The sequence below is a fragment of the Hemitrygon akajei genome, chromosome 10 (genome assembly GCF_048418815.1).
Source record: "Hemitrygon akajei chromosome 10, sHemAka1.3, whole genome shotgun sequence".
In the NCBI taxonomy this organism is placed as follows: domain Eukaryota; kingdom Metazoa; phylum Chordata; class Chondrichthyes; order Myliobatiformes; family Dasyatidae; genus Hemitrygon; species Hemitrygon akajei.
Window position 1 is genome coordinate 143,795,096 of NC_133133.1, and position 24,680 is coordinate 143,819,775.

General features: G+C 40.4%; 1 protein-coding gene across 8 annotated transcripts in view; it reads left to right on the forward strand.

The window, feature by feature from the left end:
• LOC140734758 (FYVE, RhoGEF and PH domain-containing protein 4-like) overlaps positions 1-24,680 on the forward strand; it is a 258,362-nt gene that overhangs the window by 203,818 nt on the left and 29,864 nt on the right. For all 8 annotated transcript variants that reach the window (XM_073059202.1, XM_073059207.1, XM_073059205.1 and 5 more), the window contains 4 exons: positions 7,557-7,646; positions 10,703-10,851; positions 16,759-16,915; positions 19,753-19,891. In XM_073059202.1, the coding sequence (XP_072915303.1) occupies positions 7,557-7,646; positions 10,703-10,851; positions 16,759-16,915; positions 19,753-19,891 (535 nt within the window). The remainder of the gene's footprint in view (positions 1-7,556; positions 7,647-10,702; positions 10,852-16,758; positions 16,916-19,752; positions 19,892-24,680) is intronic.

Consider the following 24,680-nt stretch of genomic DNA (forward strand, 5'->3'; position numbering starts at 1 on the left):
CCTTTGAGATTTAAGGCAGAAAGTAAAACTGCACTTTAAAACAAAACTGCATCATGAGATGAATACGCAGCATAATGGAGTAACTGACGAATTAAACCACGAACTGACCAGTGTCACAGCAAGGCTTTCCCCTTTTATACCTGTTGAAACAGGCCATCACATGACATCTCACTGGCGGGAAAATTACATCACCCCATCATCATAAGACCATTACATCATGCTCATAAGACAGTCACAAGATACCCATAAGATGTGTAACAAGAGGGATAGGAATAAACAAGGTAGGGAAATATTTAATTAGAGTAAGGGGAACTATGAAGCTATCAGACAGGAAGCATACATTGGAAACAGATGTTCTCAGGGAAATGTACGGAAGAAATGTGGCAAATGTTCAGGGGATATTTGCGTGGGATTCTGAGCAGGTACGTTCCAATGAGACATGGAAAGGATGGTAGGGTACAAGATCCGTGGTGTACAAAGGCTGTTGTAAATCTAGTCAAGAAGAAAAGAAGAGCTTGAAAGGTTCAAAAAACTAGGTAATGATAAGACTCTAAAAGATTACAAGGCTAGCAGGAAAGAGCTTAAGAATGAAATTAGGAGGGCCAGAAGGGACCATAAGAAGGCCTTGGCAGTCAGGATTAAGGAAAACCCCAAGGCATTCTACAAGTACATGAAGAGCAAGAGGATAAGACGTGAGAGAATAGGACCAATCAAGTGTGACAGTAGCAAAGTGTGTATGGAACCGGAGGAAATAGCGGAGGTACTTAATGAATACTTTGCTTCAGTATTCACAACGGAAAAGGATCTTGACGAGTGTAGGGATGACATGCAGTGGCCTGAAAAGCTTGAGCATGTAGATATTAAGAAAGGGGATGTTATCCTTTGCCTCTCTCCTGGCGAGACGCTTGATCCTCCTCAGATGGAGAGATGTTGCCCTGCCCACTCATGCGCAATGGCTTAACGACATTATGGCCTGCTTGGACCTCGAAAAAATTCATTATTCAGTTCTTAATTCGGATCTAAAGTTCCATAAGGTCTGGGGACCTTTTATCGAGTACTTTCATAACCTTCCTCTTGACTAGGGTTTTTTTCTTTTTTTTCTTCTTTTCGGTCCCTTGCTTTCAGCTCCCTTTTTCTTTTTTTTCTGGTAGTAGGCATTATTATCCTCTGTTACTAAGTGTATTCACAGTCTGGGAGTTTGACTGTCCTGACTTATACTCTCTATATTGTGTGGTGGTTGGTCTGGAGTTGTTGTTGTTTTTTTCTTGTGTTGTGGGGATTGGGGAGGACACTAAACTCACTTGTCTTTAATTTAGGTGCTTTTTTGTTAAATTCTCTTCATTTGTAGCATATTGTTATTGTATGCTTAATCTTGCACTGTATTAATGCTCCCCACTGGGATTTGGGGTTTTTAATTTTGTAAAATGTTTTGAAAAACTAATTTAAAAAAAATTTTAAAAAAAAGAAAGAAAGAAAGAGGATGTGCTGTTGCTTTTGGAAAGCATCAATTTGGACAAGTTACCGGGACCAGACGGGATGTACCCCAGGCTACTGTGGGAAGCAAGGGAGGAGATTGCTGAGTCTCTGGCAACGATCTTTGTATCATCAATGGGGTTGGGAGAGGTTCCGGAGGATTGGGGGTTTGCGGATGTTGTTCCCTTATTGAAGAAAGGGAGTAGGGATAGCCCAGGAAATTAGAGGCCAATGAGCCTTACTTCAGTGGTTGGTAAGTTGGTGGTTAAGATCCTGAGAGGCAGAATTTATGTACATTTGGAGAGGTATAATATGATTAGGAATAGTCAGTATGGCTTTGTCAAAGGCAGGTTGTGCCTTACGAGCCTGATTGAATTTTTTGAGGATGTGACCAAACACATTGATGAAGGTAGAGCAGTAGATGTAGTGTATATTGATTTCAGCAAGGTATTTGATAAGGAACCCCATGCAAGGCTTATTGAGAAAGTAAGGAGGCATGGGATCCAAGGGGACATTGCTTTGTGGATCCAGAATTGGCTTGACCACAGAAGGCAAAGAGTGGTTATAGACGGGTCATATTCTGCATGGAGGTCGGTGACCAGTGGTGTACTTCAGGGATCTGTTCTGGGACCCCTTCTCTTTGTGATTTTTATAAATGACCTGGATGAGGAAGTGGAGGGATGGGTTAGTAACTTTGCTGTTGATACAAAGGTTGGTGATGTTGTGGATAGTGTGGAGGGCTGTCAGAGGTTACAACAGGATGTTGATAGGATGCAAAACTGGGCTGAGAAGTGGCAGATGGAGTTTAACCTAGATAAGAGTGAGGTGGTTCATTTTGGTAGGTCAAATATGATGGCAGAATATAGCATTAATGGTAAGACTCCTGGCAGTGTGGAGGATCAGAGGGATCTTGGGGTCCGAGTCCACAGGACACTCAAAGCTGCTGCGCAGGTTGACTCTATGGTTAAGAAGGCATATGGTGCATTGGCCTTCATCAATCATGGGATTGAGTTTAAGAGCTGAAAGTGCACAGTACGTGTGCTTGCAACTCTGTGTGTCAGACAGAGTGGTCAGCAGCACTGGGGCTCCACAGAGGACTGTCCTGCCGCTCTTTCTCTTCACCATCTACACCTTGGACTTCAACTACTACACAGAGCCTTGCCATCTTCAGAAGTTTTCTGATGACTAGGCTATAGTTGGATGCATCAGCAAGGGAGATAAGGCAGAGTACAGGGCTACGGTGAGAAACTTTATCACATGGTGTGAGCAGAATCATCTGCAGCTTAATGTGAAAAAGACTAAGGAGCTGGTGGTGGACCTGAGGAGGGCTAAGGCACCGGTGACCCCTGTTTCCATCCAGGGGTCAGTGTGGACATTGTGGAGGATTACAAATATCTGGAGATACGAATTGACAATAAACTGGACTGGTCAAAGAACACTGAGGCTGTCTACAAGAAGGGTCAAAGCTGTCTCTACTTCCTGAGGAGACTGAGGTCCTTTAACATCTGCCGGACAATGCTGAGGATGTTCTACAAGTCTGTGGTGGCCAGTGCTATCATGTTTGCTGTTGTGTGCTGGAGCAGCAGGCTGAGGGTAGCAGACACCAACAGAATCAACAAACTCATTCATAAGGCCAGTGATGTTGTGGGGGTGGAACTGGACTCTCTGATGGTGGTGTCTGAAAAGAGGATGCTGACCAAGTTGCATGCCATCTTGGACAATGTCTCCCATCCACTCCATAATGTACTGGTTAGGCACAGGAGTACGTTCAGCCAGAGACTCATTCCACCGAGATGCAACACTGAGCGTCATAGGAAGTCATTCCTGCCTGTGGCCATCAAACTTTACAACTCCTCCCTCAGAGTGTCAGACACCCTGAGCCACTAGGCTGGTCTTGGACTTATTTCCACTTGGCATAATTTACTTATGATTATTTAATTATTTATGGTTTTATTTTGCTATATTTCTACACTATTCTTGATTGGTGCAACTGCAACGAAACCCAATTTCCCTCGGGATCAATAAAGTATGTCTGTCTGAGAGGTAATGCTGCAGCTATATAGGACCCTGGTCAGACCCCACTTGGAGTACTGTGTTCAATTCTGGTCGCCTCACTGCAGGAAGGACGTGGAAACCATTGAAAGGGTGCAGAGGAGATTTACAAGGATGTCGCCTGGATCGGGGAGAATGCCTTATGAGAATAGGTTGAGTGAACTCTGCCTTTTCCCCCTGGAGTGACAGAGGATGAGAGGTGACCCGATAAGGGTGTACAATATGATGAGAGGCATTGATCGTGTGGCTAGTCAGAGGCTTTTCCCCAGGGCTGAAATGGGTAGCATGAGAGGGCATAGTTTTAAAGTGCTTGGAAGTAGGTACAGAGATGTCAGGGGTAAGTTTTTTATGCAGAGAGTGGTGAGTGCATGGAATAGGCTGCTGGCGGCACTGGTGCAGGCGAAAACAATAGGGTCTTTTAAGAGACTCCTGGATGGCTACATGGAGCTTAGAAAAATAGAGGACTATGGGTAAAGCCAAGTTAGTTCTAATGTGGGGACATGTTCGGCTGAGCTTTGTGAGCCGAACAGCCTGTATTCTGCTGTTTGTTTTCTATGTTTCTATGTTTCTAAGCCATTGAATTCCTTGGCTGTACTTGTTCTTGCATTCAACAATTTTTTCAACTCCACGCTCACTGTCTCCAGATGAAAGTCCGCTCACCTGGGCTCAAACGACACCAGACATTTTGTGAGCTAAAAGGAACCATTGTGCCAACTCCCTCAAGTCTATCCCGTATGCCAGTGGTTATATTGACCCTGCTTCCTCATTCACGTGGAATTTAAACATTTCTCCCCTTTTGCTGCCAATTCCCATCCTGCTCCCACATTCACATGGTCCTTATCTCTTCCCTTGCTGAGTCACTTTGTTGTTGCAAGCTCATTATATCTCGCCTAGCCACATTTATCTTGACTACACATCCTCTCACCTGCTTCCTTACAGACTCTATTCCATTTTCCTGGTTCTTCACAATCTGTTGTAATTGTTCTGATAAGAGGATGTTCCAAGCGGGTGTCTGATGTGTTTTCCTTCCTCCGAAACTATAGCTTACTCATTAAAACAGGGGACTGAGACTTTGACAATAGTGAAATAAAAAATATTCAGTCACCTCTTCAGTACTGTTCTTTATGAGGCTTAAACTCCATGGAGAGATGTGTGTGTAGGGAGTGCTGTGTTAGGATTAGGATGAGATTGCAGATGGTGTGTACAGTAAAACTGCAATCAAATTTCTGCCTCAGAGCTCAACAACATTGCACATGGAAAATCTCCAGATGTTTTGCTAACTCAACACTATTCTGTTGTCTAGACCACTAGCAGTACCTAGTTCACAATATTGCTATCCATACCATAAGGTTTCTAAACAAGCTTGGGTTCTTGCCTCAACTCACTTCAACATTTCCCAGTTTACAGTGCTTTGCTATCTATAAAATGTTCATATTGCAATTACATTTTTTCATTTTGCGTGGTTATGTAATCCCAGCTCTTTCTGTTAATCATCCACGTAAATGATGAAAAGCTTCATTTTATCTTGATGGTTGACTTGCCTGCTATTACTCAGCACTTAATGAGGTGGCTCTTCTTCCCGTTTCACATCATCCCATCAATCCAGCGTGTTCTTTGCATTGCCTCAGTTCTACCTCACTTCAAAATTAGGTCACCTCCCTCCTCCCTTCAATACCTCTTTACCTTCAAATGTAACACTATATTTCCTCCCCCTTATTAAAAAGCCTTTCCATATGTCATTTTACACACCCTCTCTGAGTTTATCCCCAAGTTACCTGGTATTGAGCTAGGGGATCAGCCATGATGCTATTGCATCGTGATGCAAACTTGAAGGTTGGATGGCTTACCCCTGTTTACTTGGTTATTAAAGTCATTTTCAGTGTCATCTTGTTGACCCTGTAAAGTTCAGCCAGCATGAAATTCTTGTCCAATATTTTTCCACATACAAACTGTTGTACTAGTAAATATACTTTCATTAACTCTCGGAACATGAGCTTACAGGAACAAGCTGTTCCAATGCACTGAGTTCAAACTGGGTTATCTATGTGACTCAGCACCACGATTAGCCTGTAGTTTATTGTAGATTTTCCATTATGCTGTTTCTTTGTATACTGCTCAAAACAAATTCAAAAATATTCATTTTATATTCAAAAATATTCAGCACTTCACGTCAAGAAAACGGGGAAGATTTCTCTGCTCACTTTTAATAACATTAGAAATTAACACTTTGAAAATGATGTGTATTTCCTGGGGGACATATTGTTTATTGCAGATTACAGCTGAAGTTATAGATAACTTGTTTTTTGTTCTCCATTTCCGTCTTGTATCCCTGGATGCTCTCGCTGAGACAGTTGCTGGCTACCCACTAATACCTTCCTATCGTGATTTTCTTCATGATAGATAGATAGATAGATAGATACTTTATTCATCCCCATGGGGAAATTCAACTTTTTTTTTTCCAATGTCCCATACACTTGCTGTAGCAAAACTAATTACATACAATACTTAACTCAGTAAAAAAAAATATGATATGCATCTAAATCACCGTCTCAAAAAGCATTAATAGCTTTTAAAAAGTTCTTAAGTCCTGGAGGTAGAATTGTAAAGCCTAATGGCATTGGGGAGTATTGACCTCTTCATCCTGTCTGAGGAGCATTGCATTGATAGTAACCTGTCACTGAAACTGCTTCTCTGTCTCTGGATGGTGCTATGTAGAGGATGTTCAGAGTTATCCATAATTGACCGTAGCCTACTCAGCGCCCTTCGCTCAGCTACCGATGTTAAACTCTCCAGTCCTTTGCCCACGACAGAGCCCGCCTTCCTTACCAGCTTATTAAGACGTGAGGCGTCCCTCTTCTTAATGCTTCCTCCCCAACACGCCACCACAAAGAAGAGGGCGCTCTCCACAACTGACCTATAGAACATCTTCAGCATCTCACTGCAGACATTGAATGACGCCAACCTTCTTAGGAAGTACATTCGACTCTGTGCCTTCCTGCACAAGGCATCTGTGTTGGCAGTCCAGTCAAGCTTCTCGTCTAACTGTACTCCCAGATACTTGTAGGTCTTAACCTGCTCCACACGTTCTCCATTAATGATCACTGGCTCCATATGAGGCCTAGACCTCCTAAAGTCCACCACCATCTCCTTGGTCTTGGTGATATTGAGACACAGGTAGTTTGAGTTGCACCATATCACAAAGTCCTGTATCAGTTTCCTATACTCCTCCTCCTGTCCATTCCTGACACACCCCACTATGGCCGTGTCATCAGCGAACATCGAGTAACTCGATATGAAATATTACCAAGCCGTTTGATTATCCAGCCATCACTGGATTTGTTTTTCATATGTAATGATCCATAATTTGTTATACAAATCTATTCGACAGTGCCTACTTTCAGTTAGATTTCTCCCTTGCCTGTTTAGACTTAAAAAAATATTACATTGTAGATTGATGGAAACATATACTGAAAACCTGAATGAAAGAAATCCACACAAAGAGTACCTGCTTAACCAGTATACTGAAGGACTATGAATGAGAAGAAGTAAATAATTCATTTGCACACCAGGTACATCGTAAGAATTACAAAAAGGGAAGCATAACAAAAATGATATTTCACCTTCCTAAAATAAGAAGCAATTAATCCACAAATATTGAGACTACTTGCTTTGAATATTAAGTTTTGGTATCAGTGAACCCTAGCGGTAATTAGCAGTTAGCAAATACTTCAATATTTCAAATCCTGACAGTGATCACACAGCACTGTATTAAATTGCTTCGAAACTATCATTCTATATCAGATAAGTTCTTACTGTCTGTGGTAAAACTTTAATTTGCATTCACAATGAACCTTATTGATGACCCTGGCAATGATGCGCCATTTTCCTGAGATGTGGTCACATTTCTGCCATCTCCTGAAGTGGTAGTGTTTGAAGACAAATGGCAGTGAGTTCTATTGATTTTCCTATATTCTTAATGGCAGGTTATGGGCAGTAATTCCAAATTAATACAAACTGTTTTTTTTCGGCAGGAAACGAATGAAGAAAAGATGTATAAAATAGCTAATGAGCTGTTGCTGACAGAAAGAGCCTACGTAAACAGACTTCATCTATTAGATCAGGTTAGTGTTCGACTCATCCAGTGTTTGCCTTTCCTTATCTACAAGCATCCTAACAACTGTTGCTTGTATAGTTTTCTATCAAAATCACAATGTGCGATTCTGCTGTGTGCAAACTGACTGTTGTATTAATGTCTTTACCACAAACTTCCAATAACGGTGAGGTACTCATGGTGGAAAGTATTTAATTTCCAGACATTCTTTTGTTTCATCTATGAGTCAAATACTTGGGACTAATTTCAGAATTTGCATTAAAGGGTTGAACATGTTTTTGCTGTTTTCTTAATGAATCAGAACGACTGAGGAAGGAGCTGTCTCTTCTTTGAGAGTTGTTGCCATATAGATTTAGAAGTCAAGCAACACATTTAGAGCAGAGGTTTCAGAACTCTGTAGCTACATAACCATTAATGGAAGAGCCGGAGGATGCAGCTTGTATTTGCTGGACTATCAATGCTGGGTGAAGGTTGAACTGAGTTCATAGTGTCAATTCCTCCCATATTTGACTAGGCCACTGAAACTATATGCAGAGTGCTCACCAAAAAAATGAAATATAAAGAATAAAAAACAGAAGATGCTGGGCAGTCTGAGCAAGTCAGGCATATCTTCTCCAGCAACAAACAATTTATTCGAAGGAGAAACTTAGTGGAGTTGGGTAATAGGTAGGGAAAAAGATCAGAGAAAAAGTAGGAAAATTTCGAGTGTTTTGTTTTGAACACTTTAGTGCCTGTCTTAGAGTGTATTGCTAATCTTGTGAAAGCAATTTCTCAAATGCAACCACCAGATTTTGAGCATTTTGAAATTGAATTTGAGATATAGAATATTTTACAAATACAATCCATAAAGATGGATGAGTTTGACATTACTGGCAATGAAGGATACAATTGCTGCATAGATAGATGAAAGAACAAAGAAACCGAGATAAATTAAGAATAGTGATAACAAGATAATAATTAACAACTGCTGTCAATTATTAGCTGTCATTGAACAGATTGATTAAAGGGCTTGAGAAAATTGTTTTGAGAATCACTAGATTTTCATTGTTCCCTGAATTAACTGACCAGGAAATGAATTGGTGGGGAGGAAAAGACAAATTTTAAATTGTAATCAATGGCTGGTAATAAACCAACTATATTGGTTTTAATATTTTGTAATCATTGAGAATAGATTAGTAAGATGCAGTGTTAATACTTGAACTGTGGTGAGATTTGCACAGGTTCATTTATGTGATTTTGCTGTACTTTATGTCAATGAGAATTCCGTCCTTTGGAAATTCTCACACTTGTCACATCAAAGTGCATTAGTGAATTCCAAGGAAAATATCTTCACAATTGTTATATCTTAGTGGCATAATAACATTGAGTAATGAATGATGCCAGAATTTTCATGCACCTGACAGACGGGGTTTGAAGATGCTTCAGGGACGTCATACAAAGGCAGCTGTTCAACCATTTGGCAGGGTTGTTTCTAAATACCCTGACTTTGCTCCATATAACTTTATACTTCAGTTAATGGAAACCTTTCAGTCTCTGAATTAAAACTTACAATTGACCCAGCAAAACCTCCATTTATAACATAAGAAACAGAAACAACCTTTCAGTTCCTCACTCCCACTAGGTCATTTAAAAGATCTTGGCCAGTGGCTTCCACAACCTTCCAAGGTTCAACCCTTACCCCCTGGGTGAACAAATTTCTTGTCATTCCAGTCTTGAATGACTAATGCCTTTAAGACAGTAGCGGTTGGTTCCGGACATCCTTGTATCCATTCCATCCATCCAGTGACAGTTTTGAATGCTTCAGTGGGATCATTTTTCATTCTTCTGAAAGTTAGATTACAAACCCAATCTGCTTAATTACTCTTCTTAGTGCAGATCCCCCCATTCAGGAACAACCTGGTTAACCAATGTTGCACTCTCTCTATTGTGAGTTTGTCTTTACTTGGGTGGGGTAACCAGGCCTATTTACAGTATAGTATTCTCAGTATCTTATATAGCTTAAGTAAAATGCCTTTAATCTGGTGCAAAGGCCACAGTACCATCCCTCTTCCAAATTATTTGGTGTAACTCCACACTAATTTTCAATTTTGTTTGTTTTACAAGAACACCGAACCTCTCTGCACATCAACACCTTCAATCTCTCACCATTTCGCTCATTTGTTTTATGCCTTCTCTTATGACGTGGGCAATCATGGTCTTTCCATGACCATGACAGTTTTTGGCAAATTTTTCTACAAAAGTGGTTTGCCATTGCCCTTTTCTGGGCAGTGTCTTTACAAGATGGGTGACCCCCCCAGCCATTATCAATACTCTTCAGTGATTGCCTGCCTGGCATCAGTGGTCGCATAACCAGGACTTCTGATAATGCACCAGCTGCTCATACAACCATCCAGCACTTGCTGTCATGGCTTCACCTAACCTTGATCAGGGACGCTAAGCAGGTACTACACCTTGCCCAAAGATGACCTGCAGCTAGCGGGGGGAAGGAGTGCCTTAGATCTTCTTTGGTAGAAATATATCTCCACCCACTTACCATTTGGGGGGGGGGGGGTGGAAGCTCTCTATCTTTCTATGTAACTTGTCAATGTAAATTACCTCATATTTTTCCATTTTCTTGCCCATCCACTCAACTTGCCCACAAACTCCTGATATCTCTCTGCATCCTTCTCACAGTTTAAATTGTTGTCATCCTTTTTTATCATCAGCAGATTTGGGTATGACAAAATTTCAGATGCTGAGAATCTGAAACAAAATAGGAAAATATGGAAACATTCAGCAGGTCTTTGGGGAGAAATAATGTTAACATGTGGATCAGGACAGGCAGCATTTGTGAAAAGAGTTAATGTTACAGGCTGAAGACCTGAAGCATTAGCTCTTCATGGATGCTGCCTGACCTGATGAGTGTTTAATTTGCTCTCCAGTGGATTGAATAGGAATTTGGACATTAACAATGATAAGTTCATTTTGTATACTATTAATTTCTAGTGGACCTCAACTTTCCATTTTATAGGGATTAGTTTCTGCATAACTAATTAAGACTAATTCTTCACTTAATTTGCTCTGCAGGTTTTCTGTGCCAAATTGTTGGAGGAAGCCAATAGCAAGAGTTCCTTTCCTGCAGAGGTAGTCACCAAAATCTTCTCCAACATTTCATCCATTTATGCCTTCCACAGTCAATTTCTGCTGCCAGAGCTGGAAACTCGCATGAATCTTTGGTGAGTTTTTAAAGAAGTGTCTTTTTGTTGTATTTCTTCTCAAAAGTTAACAACTGGAAAAAATGAATAGTTTACTTTGTGAACGACAAATGTAATTTATTTTCTTGTTAGGCAGAGAAGTGTGCAATGCATGGAGTTTTCCTGCAAGAGGTTTGTAAAGGGTAGGTGTCATAGAGATATGAAAATAATCACCTTTCTAAAGTGTGTGTATTGTTCACAAGTATCAGCCATACCCTCGTGCTCTGGCACCTGGAACTTATACCTGCACGGCACCAAGTAGTGTAGGCAAGGTGTGTAACAATAACACAGTGATCCCAATAATCTCCTCTAATACTAATCAGCAGCAAGAACCTTGATTGATATCTTTTATAAAGCTAACAACGCATGTATTGAAATTGCTGGAAATACTCATCAGGTCAGGCAGCATCTGTCGATAGAGACAGGTTGAATATTTTGGGTCGATGTCCTTTCATCAGAGTGGGGAAAATTAGGACTAAGATGCAGAGAAGGGAAGGATGACAAGAACAAAGAAAATGTCTGTGATGAGATGGGGAACGAGGGATATAGAGTGACTTGAAAGGGGGTGGTGACAGCTCCTTAGGCTCAGCTGATTCTTGGCTGGAGAAGTTGAAAGTAGAAAGAAAGGAATATTGGGGGGGGGGGGGGTGTTGGGATCGATCCTGGAACAGTGAGATACGAAACACTGAGATGAAAAATAAAGCACGGCATACACAGCAGGTTGAGTTCTATTAATGCTACCTGACTTGCTGGACATTTTTGCGTTTCCCTTTGTTTCCAGCAGTTGCAGTGTTTGGTATATTGCAGTTCCACCAGTGACTTTGTTTCTGTTTCTTCTTCCTCTCAGCTTCTCGATTTACAGTTAATGTGCCCACACCACCTTCCCTGAGCTGGCACTTCTGTCTTTTAACCATATATAACCATATAACAATCACAGCACGGAAACAGGCCATTCCGGCCCTCCTAGTCCGTGCCGAACTCTTAATCTCACCTAGTCCCACCTACCCGCACTCAGCCCATAACCCTCCACTCCTTTCCTATCCATATACCTATCCAATTTTACCTTAAATGACACAACTGAACTGGCCTCTACTACTTCTACAGGAAGCTCATTCCACACAGCTATCACTCTCTGAGTAAAGAAATACCCCCTCGTGTTTCCCTTAAACTTTTGCCCCCTAACTCTCAAATCATGTCCTCTCGTTTGAATCTCCCCTACTCTCAATGGAAACAGCCTATTCACGTCAACTCTATCTATCCCTCTCAACATTTTAAATACCTCGATCAAATCCCCCCTCAACCTTCTACGCTCCAATGAATAGAGACCTAACTTGTTCAACCTTTCTCTGTAACTTAAGTGCTGAAACCCTGGTAACATCCTAGTAAATCGTCTCTGCACTCTCTCTAATTTATTGATATCTTTCCTATAATTCGGTGACCAGAACTGTACACAATATTCCAAATTTGGCCTTACCAATGCCTTGTACAATTTTAACATTACATCCCAACTTCTGTACTCAATGCTCTGATTTATAAAGGCCAGCGTTCCAAAAGCCTTCTTCACCACCCTATCTACATGAGACTCCACCTTCAGGGAACTATGCACTGTTATTCCTAGATCTCTTTGTTCCACTGCATTCCTCAATGCCCTACCATTTACCCTGTATGTTCTATTTGGATTATTCCTGCCAAAATGTAGAACCTCACACTTCTCAGCATTAAACTCCATCTGCCAACGTTCAGCCCATTCTTCTAACCGGCATAAATCTCCCTGCAAGCTTTGAAAACCCACCTCATTATCCACAACACCTCCTACCTTAGTATCATCAGCATACTTACTAATCCAATTTACCACCCCATCATCCAGATCATTTATGTATATTACAAACAACATTGGGCCCAAAACAGATCCCTGAGGCAGTCACCGGCCTCCATCCCGATAAACAATTATCCACCACTACTCTCTGGCATCTCCCATCTAGCCACTGTTGAATCCATTTTATTACTCCAGCATTAATACCTAACGACTGAACCTTCTTAACTAACCTTCCATGTGGAACTTTGTCAAAGGCCTTGCTGAAGTCCATATAGACTACATCCACTGCCTTACCCTCGTCAACATTCCTCGTAACTACTTCAAAAAATTCAATAAGGTTTGTCAAACATGACCTTCCACGCACAAATCCATGCTGGCTACTCCTAATCAGATCCTGTCTATCCAGATAATTATAAATACTATCTCTAAGAATACTTTCCATTAATTTACCCACCACTGATGTCAAACTGACAGGTCTATAATTGCCAGGCTTACTTCTAGAACCCTTTTTAAACAATGGAACCACATGAGCAATACGCCAATCCTCCGGCACAATCCCTGTTTCTAATGACATCTGAAAGATCTCCGTCAGAGCTCCTGCTATCTCTACACAAACTTCCCTCAAGGTCCTGGGGAATATCCGGTCAGGACCCGGAGATTTATCCACTTTTAAATTTCTTAAAAGCGCCAGTACTTCCACCTCTTTAATTGTCATAGGTTCCATAACTTCCTTACTTGTTTCCCACACCTTACACCATTCGATATCCTTCTCCTTAGTGAATACCGAAGAGAAGAAATCGTTCAAAATCTCTCCCATCTCCCTCGGCTCCACACATAGCTGACCACCCTGATTCTCTAAGGGACCAATTTTATCCCTCACTATCCTCTTGCTTTTAATATAACTGTAGAAGCCTTTCGGATTTACTTCCACCTTATTTGCCAAACCAAACTCGTAACTTCTTTTAGCTTTTCTAATCTCTTTCTTAAGTTTCCTTTTACATTCTTTATATTCCTCGAGCAATTCCTTTACTCCATGCTGCCTATATCTATTGTAGACATCCCTCTTTTTTCGAACCAAGTTTCTAATATCCCTTGAAAACCATGGCGCTTTCAAACCTTTAACCTTTCCTTTCAACCGAACAGGAACATAAAGATTCTGTACCCTCATAATTTCACCCTTAAATGACCTCCATTTCTCTATTACATCCTTCCCATAAAACAACTTGACCCATTCCACTCTCTCTAAATCCCTGCGCATCTCCTCAAAGTTAGCCTTTCTCCAATCAAAAATCTCAACTCTAGGTCCAGTCCTGTCCTTCTCCATAATTATATTGAAGCTAATGCTATTGTGATCACTGGACCCGAAGTGCTCCCCAACACATACATCTGTCAGCTGACCTATCATTCTATCTGTCATTCTGTTTCCCTTCGTCTCCATCCCTTCCCCATATTCTCTCCACCTACTCCCTTTCTCTGAAACTGAAAATGTTCAGTTTTCTTATTTTCTCTCACGCTGATGGAAAGCCATTGGTCTGAAATGTCAACTTTACTTCTCTTCCCTCTAACCCTGTTGGAATCTTCCCAGTTTTTTTTTACCATAACCGATTTCCCCTCCTTTCACAGTGTAACTTAAGGGAGAGCAAGAAGACATGATGCGGTTGAAAGGTACATCCTACCTAACAGATTTTCCAATATATGGAGATAAAAGTAATTCAAGGATATGGTCAAAGCTTAGTTGCAAAAATAATTGCTCAAAGTGGGTGAAGGAGCGTTCTGGACAGCTACGTGACTTTCAGGCTCTGTATTGGGAGCATTCTGAAGGGCAATGTAAGCAACATAAAGAGTTCGTCCATCTCACAAGCTCCCCACCCACTGTCCCATCAGTCGTCTCCTTCCCCATTTGAGGAAGAGTCACATTGTCCTTATCATTCACCAAACCATCCACAAGACCTTGATCTCAAGCGGCTACCAAAGAAGAGGTTTGAAGGCTGTAATTAAGTTACATTGTTTAATGGTTGGATAAGCACCATTATAGAGAACACATGGTTCTCTTAGTCAAATAGGACGAAATAAAAACTCATGAGTTTGAGAGTTGATATTATTACTGGAGAAGGATTGGTTACTGGTCAGAAAGTAGCAAACATAAATGGACCACGTTCAGCTGTGTGCTACATTTAGAACAGAGATGAGGAGGAATTTCTTTAGCCGGGGGGTAGGAAATCTGTGAAATTCATTGCCACACATAGCTGTGGAGGTCAAGTCAATGCATATATTTAAATCAGAGGTTGATATGTTATTGATTAGTTAGGGCATCAAAGGCTACAGGAAGAAGGCAGGAGAATAGGATTGAGAGGGTTAATAAATTGGCCATGGTGCACTGGCAGAGCAGACTTGATGGGCCAGATGGCCCAATTCTGCTTCTATGTCTTATAGTCTTGCCGTGTCAATGTGGGTAGAAGTCAGGAACGGCTTGGTGTAGAGGATTGTCGTGCTGGGACGTTGATAAGATGCAGAACTCGGCTGAGAATGGCAGGATGGAGGAACGGAGAGATCTTGGGCACAGAGTCCATAGATCCCTCAAAGTTGCCATGCAAGTTGATGAGTTTGTTAAGAAGGTGTATGGTGTACCTCCTGTCTTCACTAGTTGGGAGATTGAGTTCAAGAACCATCAGATAATGACAGAGATCCATAAAACCCTGGTTAGACCATACTTGGAATATTGTCTTTAGTTAGATAGATAGATAGATAGATAGATAGATAGATACTTTATTCATCCCCATGGGGAAATTCAACTTTTTTTTTTCCAATGTCCCATACACTTGTTGTAGCAAAACTAATTACATACAATACTTAACTCAGTAAAAAATATGATATGCATCTAAATCACTATCTCAAAAAGCATTAATAATAGCTTTTAAAAAGTTCTTAAGCTTTAGAAAAGATGAAGAGGAGATTTACCAGGATTTTGCCTAGATTAGAGATCATGTCTTATGAGAAAAGTTGAGCAAGCCAGGAGTGTTCTCTTTGGAGCAAAGGAGGATGAGGGGTGACTTGATAGAGGTGTACAAGATGATAAGAGACACAGAAAAAGTGGACAGCCAGTGATATTTCCCAGGGCAGAAATGTCTAATAGAAGTTAATTTATTTTAAGTTCATTGGAGAAAAGTATAGGGCACATTGCCTTAGATAGGCACGTGAATGAAAAAATTGGGGGGTGGGGGTGTGTGTGAGGAAAGCATTACATTGATCTTGGAGTAGGTTAAAAGGTCAGCACAAGCTGATGGGCTGAATGGCCTGTACTGTGTTGTACTGTTCTGAGTTTTATGTTCTAAAGAAAAAGACCATAGACTGATAAGCCTTATTTGATTTTTCTTGGGCTGTTTATTTAGATTAAGGAGTGTGAAACCTGACCTTTACATGGAACAGTTAAGTTGAATAACGTTAATCATTTAAACAGAAGCTAGCTGAAGTATATGGAGGAATGGGAAGTGAAAGAAAACATGGACTGAGTGAGCAGCTGTGCTGCAGGGTGTGTCCAGCGGAGTGTCAGTGCAGGCACCGAGCACTTGGGCAAAATGGCCTGTTGTAAATTCTGTGAAATGTCCCTCTACTCATCACTCATCTCACATGAGAGATATTAGTGCTACCTAGATTTTCTCTGCTCTTTTCAAATCACTTTCTCATTTCCACATTCTAACACAGACCAGTGCTTTTGACTTCCCTATACAGTACCGTTTTGAAGAAACAATGCAGAGAAATGTTTTGCTTCAAGGACTCTGTTGTAATTTTTCTACCAATCATTCTATTTTTGCAAAACTATTTTTATTGCTAGAGAATATGTTTGTAATTTTGGAGAGAATAATGGAATGAGATTATAACATTGTATTTATTATGATGAGGCATTCTGCCAAAGAAGGCTATTTTTTTACACATGGCTTTCTTGACAAATTCACTGTTTTGGGAATCATAAACTCCAATTCATATACTAACATCCTGTCAAACAGCGCTATGTACTGTACTGTGCGTTCACTCGTTGTTCATTATTTTGTAATAGCTGAATTTATATCCTGTAGGAATACAACACCACAAATAGGGGATATTTTGCAGAAGTTGGCTCCATTTCTGAAGATGTATGGCGAGTATGTGAAAAACTTTGAAAAGGCCATGGCGCTGCTGAAAACATGGATGGGCAGGTCACTGCAGTTCAAAGCTATTGTTGAAGACATTCAGGTAACAGCAAGATGCATCATCTCCCATATTACAGATGTGATGAATAACAAAGTCAAGTTCTTACAATTCAACATGGATTGTATTAAAAATAATGGTGATTTTATATAATTTTAAAGTCTATTTGCAACATTAGAACTTGCAGGTGAGCCTGATGAAGTAAGGGTTATACAGTTTCATGCACCTTGATAGAATACAATGTATGTTTTTAAAAATTATTTTTCCATACTTATTTTGTTGTCCAGACAGATTAGCAAAAAACTTACATTGAATATGCTTTGGGCATGTCAAGTATGAAGTAAATGAACTAAATCATGGGTTTTATGTAGTATGTTGGCTTCCTTCCCCATTACTCATTATCTCCTTTTGCTTTATTGGCCAAGGATAGAGCAACGGATCAGAAGTTTCAATGCTCTCTTAGTGTTAACATTCCCAATATATGGAGCAAAAGTAATATAATCTGAAGGGTAAAGGGTAAATTTCTGGGCTACTCTATTACTGAGCAGGTGGTAAATGATTGTAGTGACTCTGGAAGCAGAGCAGTATTCTCGATATCAAGGCAACAGTTGACCACGTGTGACATGGGACATCAAAGAGACAACACTCTAGTGGCTGGTTGGGGTCATATGTCACACAAAGGAGTATAATTATGGTGTCAAGAGGTCAATCAAGCTGGACCGCAGACAACTGTGCAAGAGTTCCTCAAGTCAGTGTTCAAGCTCAATCATCTTCAGCAGCTTCATCAGTGATCTTCCTTCCATCACAGGGCTTCATCTTCAGCAAACGAAGCAGCCAATGCCTGTGTTCAGCAGGGTCAGGACAACACTTGGGCATGGGCAGAATCAGGTTCATTATTACTATATTTCTGACGTGAGATTTGTTGTCTTGTGGCAGCAGAACAGTGAAAAGACATAAAATTACCATCAATGACAAAATAAATAGTGCTAACAAAAGGAGTAATGAGCTAGTGTTCATGGGTCCATGCACCATTCAGAAGTCTCTTGGTAGAGGGGAAGGATCATGGTAGTAACAATAAGAGGGCATGTCTCTGATGGGCAGGCCTTAATGGTGGATGCTGCCTTCTTTTGGCACCAGTTCTTGAAGATGCCCTTGTTGGTGGGAAGGGTTGGACCCATGATGGAGCTGTTTGAGTCAACAATCCTCTGCACGCTCTTACATTCTTGTGCTTTGGAGGCTCCGTACCAGTGAGTGATGATCTCCAACATGCATCTGCAAAAATTTGCAAGAGTGTTTGGTGACATACAAAATCCCCTCAGACTCCTGATGAAATAAATTGTGTCTTATTCACAATTGTATCAGAGTGAGGGTCCATTATAGACCCTCTGAGATGCTGACACCCAGGCACTTGAAGCTACTCACCCTTTCCACCGCTGATGGCTGACACATGCTCTCCTAATGTCCCCTTCCTGATGTCCACAATCAGTGCCTTGCTCTTGTGCTGTTGAGTGTGAGTGTGACACCACTCAACCAGCCAATCTCCCTCACACCTGTATTCCTCGGTGTCACCATCTGAGATTTTACCAACAATATCTGCAAATTTGTAAATGCCATTTAAACTCTGCCTAATCACATTATCATGAGTGTAGAGAGAGTAGATCAGAGAAGTAAACATGCATTTTTGAGGTATGCTTTGTTGATTGTCAGTCAAGAGACTTTATTATCGACATGCACTGATTGTGGTCTTGTGACATTTGCACCCCTGGAACGCCAGGCAATGACCATCTCTAACAAAAGGAAATCTAATCATTGACCCTTGATATTCAAGATGTTACCATCGCTGAATCCTCCACCATCAAAGTCCTGGGGGTCAGTATTAATCTGATTCTCAATGGATCAACCATATAAATACCATGGCTACAAGAAAGGCCAGTGGCTGTGTGTCATAATTAAATAACTCACCTTCTGACCTCCTAAGGCTTTTCCACCATCTAAAACAGACACATAAGAAGCATGATAAATTACTCTTCATTGGCCTGGATAGGTGCTGTATCAGCAACTCTCAAAAAGCTCAACACCATCCAGAACAAAGCAGCCATTTCATTCATATCCTTCCACCACCCTAAATATGTATTTCGTCCCCACGTGGCTGCTGTGTGCACCATCTACACACAGTACACCATAGATACTCTGAATGTGGCTCTCAAGTCTGCTGCCTCAACAACCGAGAAGGACAAAGGAAGTCAGTGCGCAGGAACAACTCAATCTGCAGGTTGCACACTATCTCATGACTTGGAAATATATCACCCATCCTTCATTAAAATTTCCTGTAATATCAAACTCTCTATAAATGCAGGGTAGAGGTTGGGGTTTGCTGGAATACTCAGTACTTACCCTATCAAAAGCCATACAGTCAATGACAATACCATCACCTCAATGTTCCTTTCCAAGCCAGGCAGCTTGTTTGCATGTTACAGGATCAAAATCATAGAAGGTCTTATCTTTGGCATGCAGCCATTACAATGGCAGAAGAAAGCAGGTAACTAGAGATGGGCAATGTGTACAATCTCTGCCAGCATTACTTACACTTGGGAAGGATATTTCATACTCTAGTACCTTTGATGCCCCTGGCCACTAAGTGAATTGAGGTGTCTCGATTGATCCAACTATGATCACTTAACACAGTGCCATAAAAATTGAACTGGACTGCTATATGAGTTGACATATTCATTAAAGGAAAAGGAATCAATTACAATCTTCTGATAACAGGCTTGACTTACTCATGACTGTAATGTTTTGTTTTCCCTAGTTTATGCTGTGTAATTCAAGCTTGTTCCACTTGACAAATCTTAAGTATGTTTGACAGAGTGTTTGTTTTTCAGAAACAAGAAGTCTGTGGCTCCCTCACAATACAACATCATATGTTAGAACCTGTGCAACGAATTCCTCGCTATGAGCTGCTCCTCAAGGATTATTTGAAGAAACTACCACAGGACTCCATAGATAGGAAAGATGCTGAGAGTAAGCAAACCTTGAAATGATTTTCAAGCTAGATCAAAGCTCTTATTCTTTGTTTGGATTTTAATCAGTCACCCTGGAATTGTGCTTCTGGATACTCAGCTACTTAATTTGCAAAATGTTCGACTATTTTTTGTAACTTTTTATTTTCTCTTTTCAAAGCATTGTACTTGCCCTCATGGACAAGGCAGTCTGCTGATTCTGACTTTGGACAGAACATTATATTCTCTTTTATGAGTACAGCAGAGTATCATTAGTTTGGAAGATTATGCAGATGACGAAACTGAATTTAATATTAACAATAGTTAATAACAAATGTTAAAACAACTGTTTCAATGTACCTTACAGCTAACATAGCCAAAGCATTAACAAACCGAATTTAATATTAACAATAGTTAATAACAAATGTTAAAACAACTGTTTCAATGTACCTTACAGCCAACATAGCCAAAGCATTAACACAGCCTTCATCTTTCATTAATTCTCTTGTACTTACTCTACCACTTTTGGTTACAAACTGATCTATGAGTCTAAATGTAGATTCTTCCACAAATAAGGGAAGAAGAAGAAATATCTAAAAAGGTGGGCTAGTGGACAGGATTTCCGAGGCAATGCTGTCCTTCCACCTTTTATTCAGGGTCCTCGCCTGATGTAAAAGTTCTCAAGACCAACTGCAGTGCTCCTTCTTCACATTGAGTGGTTGGGGTCGTTGACACTGAGGGATTCATTGAAATTTTGCTTTTTTTTTCAAGGAGGTTTGAGGTTTCTTGAATCTGTCCCTCCGTCTACTGGTAATCTCTTTCTGTGACAGAGCCGATAATACAGTATCTGGTTTGGAAGTTTGGCACCAGGCATATGATCAACTTAGCCTGCTCACGGGATTTAGGGCCTCCATACAACCCTGATCTCTTTCTTTCACTCACAGCCTTGAAATAGTGTAAATGCGAATGGGGTTTAATTTCTCATTTTGTGCCATTTATGGTAAGAAGTACAAGTTGTTCTGATTCTTGCCTTTAAAATCATTACTATTTGTCTTTCTACTTGTGAAGACTATATATTATTTTCTGACCAGTGAGAACAAAATATTCTAATACAAGAAGTTCTTAAAATGAACAGAAATGTAATTCTTCCTCCTGTTATTTCATCTTTTTTGTTTACTTCATATCTGGATTGTGCTTAACTATGGATTAGTTTGCTGCACTGATTTTAATTCTTATCTTCATGGAACGAACCAGACCAAACTGGAATCACAGAAGGATGCTGGACAGGTGGGACGGAGCTTGAATACTATCAAAGTAAAACCAGGCGACTCATGTGACAAGGTTTCACTTTCAGCTCAATGCCTTTTATGCTCCCTTTAACTAACAAAACATGAAGACTCCCACAGCCCCCAACAACCCTGTGATTTCAGTGTCTGAGGGTAAACCCACGGAAAGCACCCAGCCCAGATAGGTACATAGCCGAGTACTGAAGACCTGTACTGATCAATTGGCTGGAATGTTCACAAGTATCTTTAATGTTTAAAATATCTTCAATATTTTCATATTGGAGGTCAGCAACTATGAATTCCTCAGTATTATTATTTCAGAGGATCTGTCCTGGGTCCAGCATGTAAGTGCTGTTGCAAATGAGACATAACAGCACCTCTACTTCCTTTAAAGTTTGCGAAGTAGGCATGTCATCTAAAACTTTGACAAACTTCTATAGATGCAGAGAGTACACGGACTGGTTGCATCCCAGCCTGGTATGGAAACACCAATGCCCTTGAATGGAAAATCCTACAAAAAATAGTGGATACAACCTAGTTATCATGAGTAAAGCCCTCCCCAGCATTGAGCACATCTACAGGAAGGGTTGATGCAGGAAAGTAACATCCACCATCATCATCCAGGCCATGCTCTCTTCTCGCTGCTGCTAACAGGAAGGAGTTACCGGAGCCTCAGGAACCACACCGCCATTTTCAGGAATAGTTTTACCCCTCAACCATTAGGCTTTTGAACCAGTGGGTATAACGTCACTCACCCCAACATTGAATTGTTCCCACAACCTATGAACTCAATTTCAATATGTCCTCGATATTTATTGTTTACTTATTTATTATTATTTTGTTTTTTCTTTGCTTTTTGTATTTGCACAGTGGTTATCTGTCTGGTTATGTGAGGGGTTTTCATTGATTCTATCATATCTCTTTGTATTTACTGTGAAGAAAATCAATCTCAGGCCAGTATATGGTAGCATAGATGGTATGTACCTTGATAATAAATTTACTTTGAACTTTAATCAATATTGTACAAAAATAGGGTATTCTGCCCATTTTAACTTTGAAACAGCCTATTGATTAATCATAAAAACACACAATGCTGGCAGAACTCAGCAGGCCAGACAGCATCTATGGGAGGAAGTAGTGTCGTCATTTTGTGTTTTTATTTATTTCCAGCATCTGCAGATTCACTCGTGTTGCCTATTGATTAATCATATTCCCTTGCCTTTTTGAGTCCCTGCCAATTTTATTCATTCAAGTTACTTTTTCAATGTCATAAAACATAGAACATTACACCACAGTACAGGCCATTGTGCTGACCTTTGGAAAGTCAACATTCAATCTGCTTTACTAATGCCTTCCTAGTCATAGTTATTTGCCACAATTTAAAAAAAACTTTACCACCTCTTGTTCCTTTGCTAGTTTCCTACATTGTGATCCTTATGCTATTTTTTGCTTACTTGTTTTTTCATGATTTTCAGCACTTCACCAAATCTTTCTGTCATTTCTGATCTTAAAAAAGCAGCAATGCTTTGAGTCTCTCCATGCAGCTGAACATAACCATCCATGGTACTGCTTGAATCGGCCTCTTCTGCATGCCCCGAAGCCAGGGGATTCCTCCCAAAAGCTGCTCTCTAGACCTTGACAATATGACCTCTGAGACTGAGGCAGTATTCTTTTAATGCATTGCATAGTGCTTTTCTCTCTATGCGTCATTGTAGCAAGCCAAGGAACCCATATAGATTCTCTTCTCAATTTGTCTTGCCCAGGTCTTCCTGCACATCCTTTAATGCTCTACACCTTATTTCATTTTGCCTATTCTCACAACTTATATCAAAGGAACTTTTGATTATAATTCATTGTTGATATTTCTCCCCCATTTAAGCAGGCTATTTGTGTCCTGAAATCGTTCAAAAGGCATTTAAAACGTAGCACATAGTAGACTTGTTAATAAAATTGTAGGAAAGAATAGTATTCTAGCATTTTCATTCACACATTACAATATTGCTCTGTACATCAAAACCTATTAATATGCCATATAAAGAACATTTTCCTTGACACTGGCCTATGTGGGACATCATCCTATACTACCATCATGTCTGAGAAAGCAACCATTAATCATTCCACTTCTTTATGTATTCATCGGTCAATTTTTAGCCACACTCCCACTACCCCTGAATTCCATGGGCTTCAATTCTGTTAATAAGCTTATTTGGTCATAAAGTACAGACAGAAGTCACTCCTTTGGCCGACCATCCATGCTGCTTTTGGGCCCATCTACCCTAATTTGTCTACATTAGGTTGGTATCCTTCTATGCTGTGACTATTTAAGTGTGTGTCTAAACATTTCATAAATGTAATGATTGTATCTGATTTCACCATTTCATCTGACAGTGAGATCTGGATACCAACCACTCTCTGTATACAATAACTTGCATCTCAAATCTTAAATCCCCCTTTAAAACTCCCGTCAGTTTAAGCTTATGCCCTTTTGTTTGTCATTATCAAAGATATTTTGGGAGAAAAAAGAATTGTTTAACCATTCTTGAGTGATGTGCACTGCCAGCAAGGGTAGTAAATTATTACCTTCTTGTTTAGTATACTTCTTTAATCTGTTTGTATCACTTTTCTGTTTAAAGCTTCCACCTACTTTGCCTATCATTTGCCATTGGTCAATTTGTATTTATGACTTTCTATACCAATCATCCATGTTGCATAAATGTGGTAAATTATTGTAGTCCCTTGGGCCACCACAAGCTTACCTCATCAAAACCCATGTAGAACAGTACAACACATAAGCAGTCTCTTTGACTCGTGATGTGCTGAGCTAATCGAGCTACTGATACAGAGTTATACTAATCCCATCTCCCTGCCCATGGTCTGTATCCCTCCATTCTCTGCACATTTATGCGCCTATCTAAGAGTCACTTAAATGCCTTTTTCGTCTCAGCCCCCACCAGACTAACAATAAACGTGTCCTGTACATCTTTAAACACCCCCCTTTCATCTGAAATGCCTGCCCTTTAGTATTAGGTATTTTGCCTCAGAGAAGAGGAACCTTGCATCTCTAGTCTGCATACCCCTCCCATTATTTTATAAACTTCTACTGAGTTTCCCTTCAGCCCATAATTGGGTTGGGAAAGCAACCTAAGTTTGTCCAGATTCTCTTTGTCGCACCTTCCCTTTAATCCAGGCAGCTTCCTGGTAAACCTGTCCTGCACCCTCTACAAAGCTTTCACAACATTCCTGTAATGGGGTGACCAGAAGTAAATGCATTACTCCAGATTCTAACCAGAATACTTTAAACTGCATGGTAATTTCCTGATTCTTGAACTCATTACCTTAACTAATAAATGCATGTGTGCCATTTGCCACCTTTCTCGCCCTATGAACTTGTGCAGCCACTTAGACCCCAAGGTGCCTATGTACATCATCGTGTGCTTTTCCTTTACTTTTGATCTCCCAAAGTGCCAATCTTGCATTTGGCCAGATGAAACTCTTATCTGCTATGTCTCCACCCACACCTGCAAA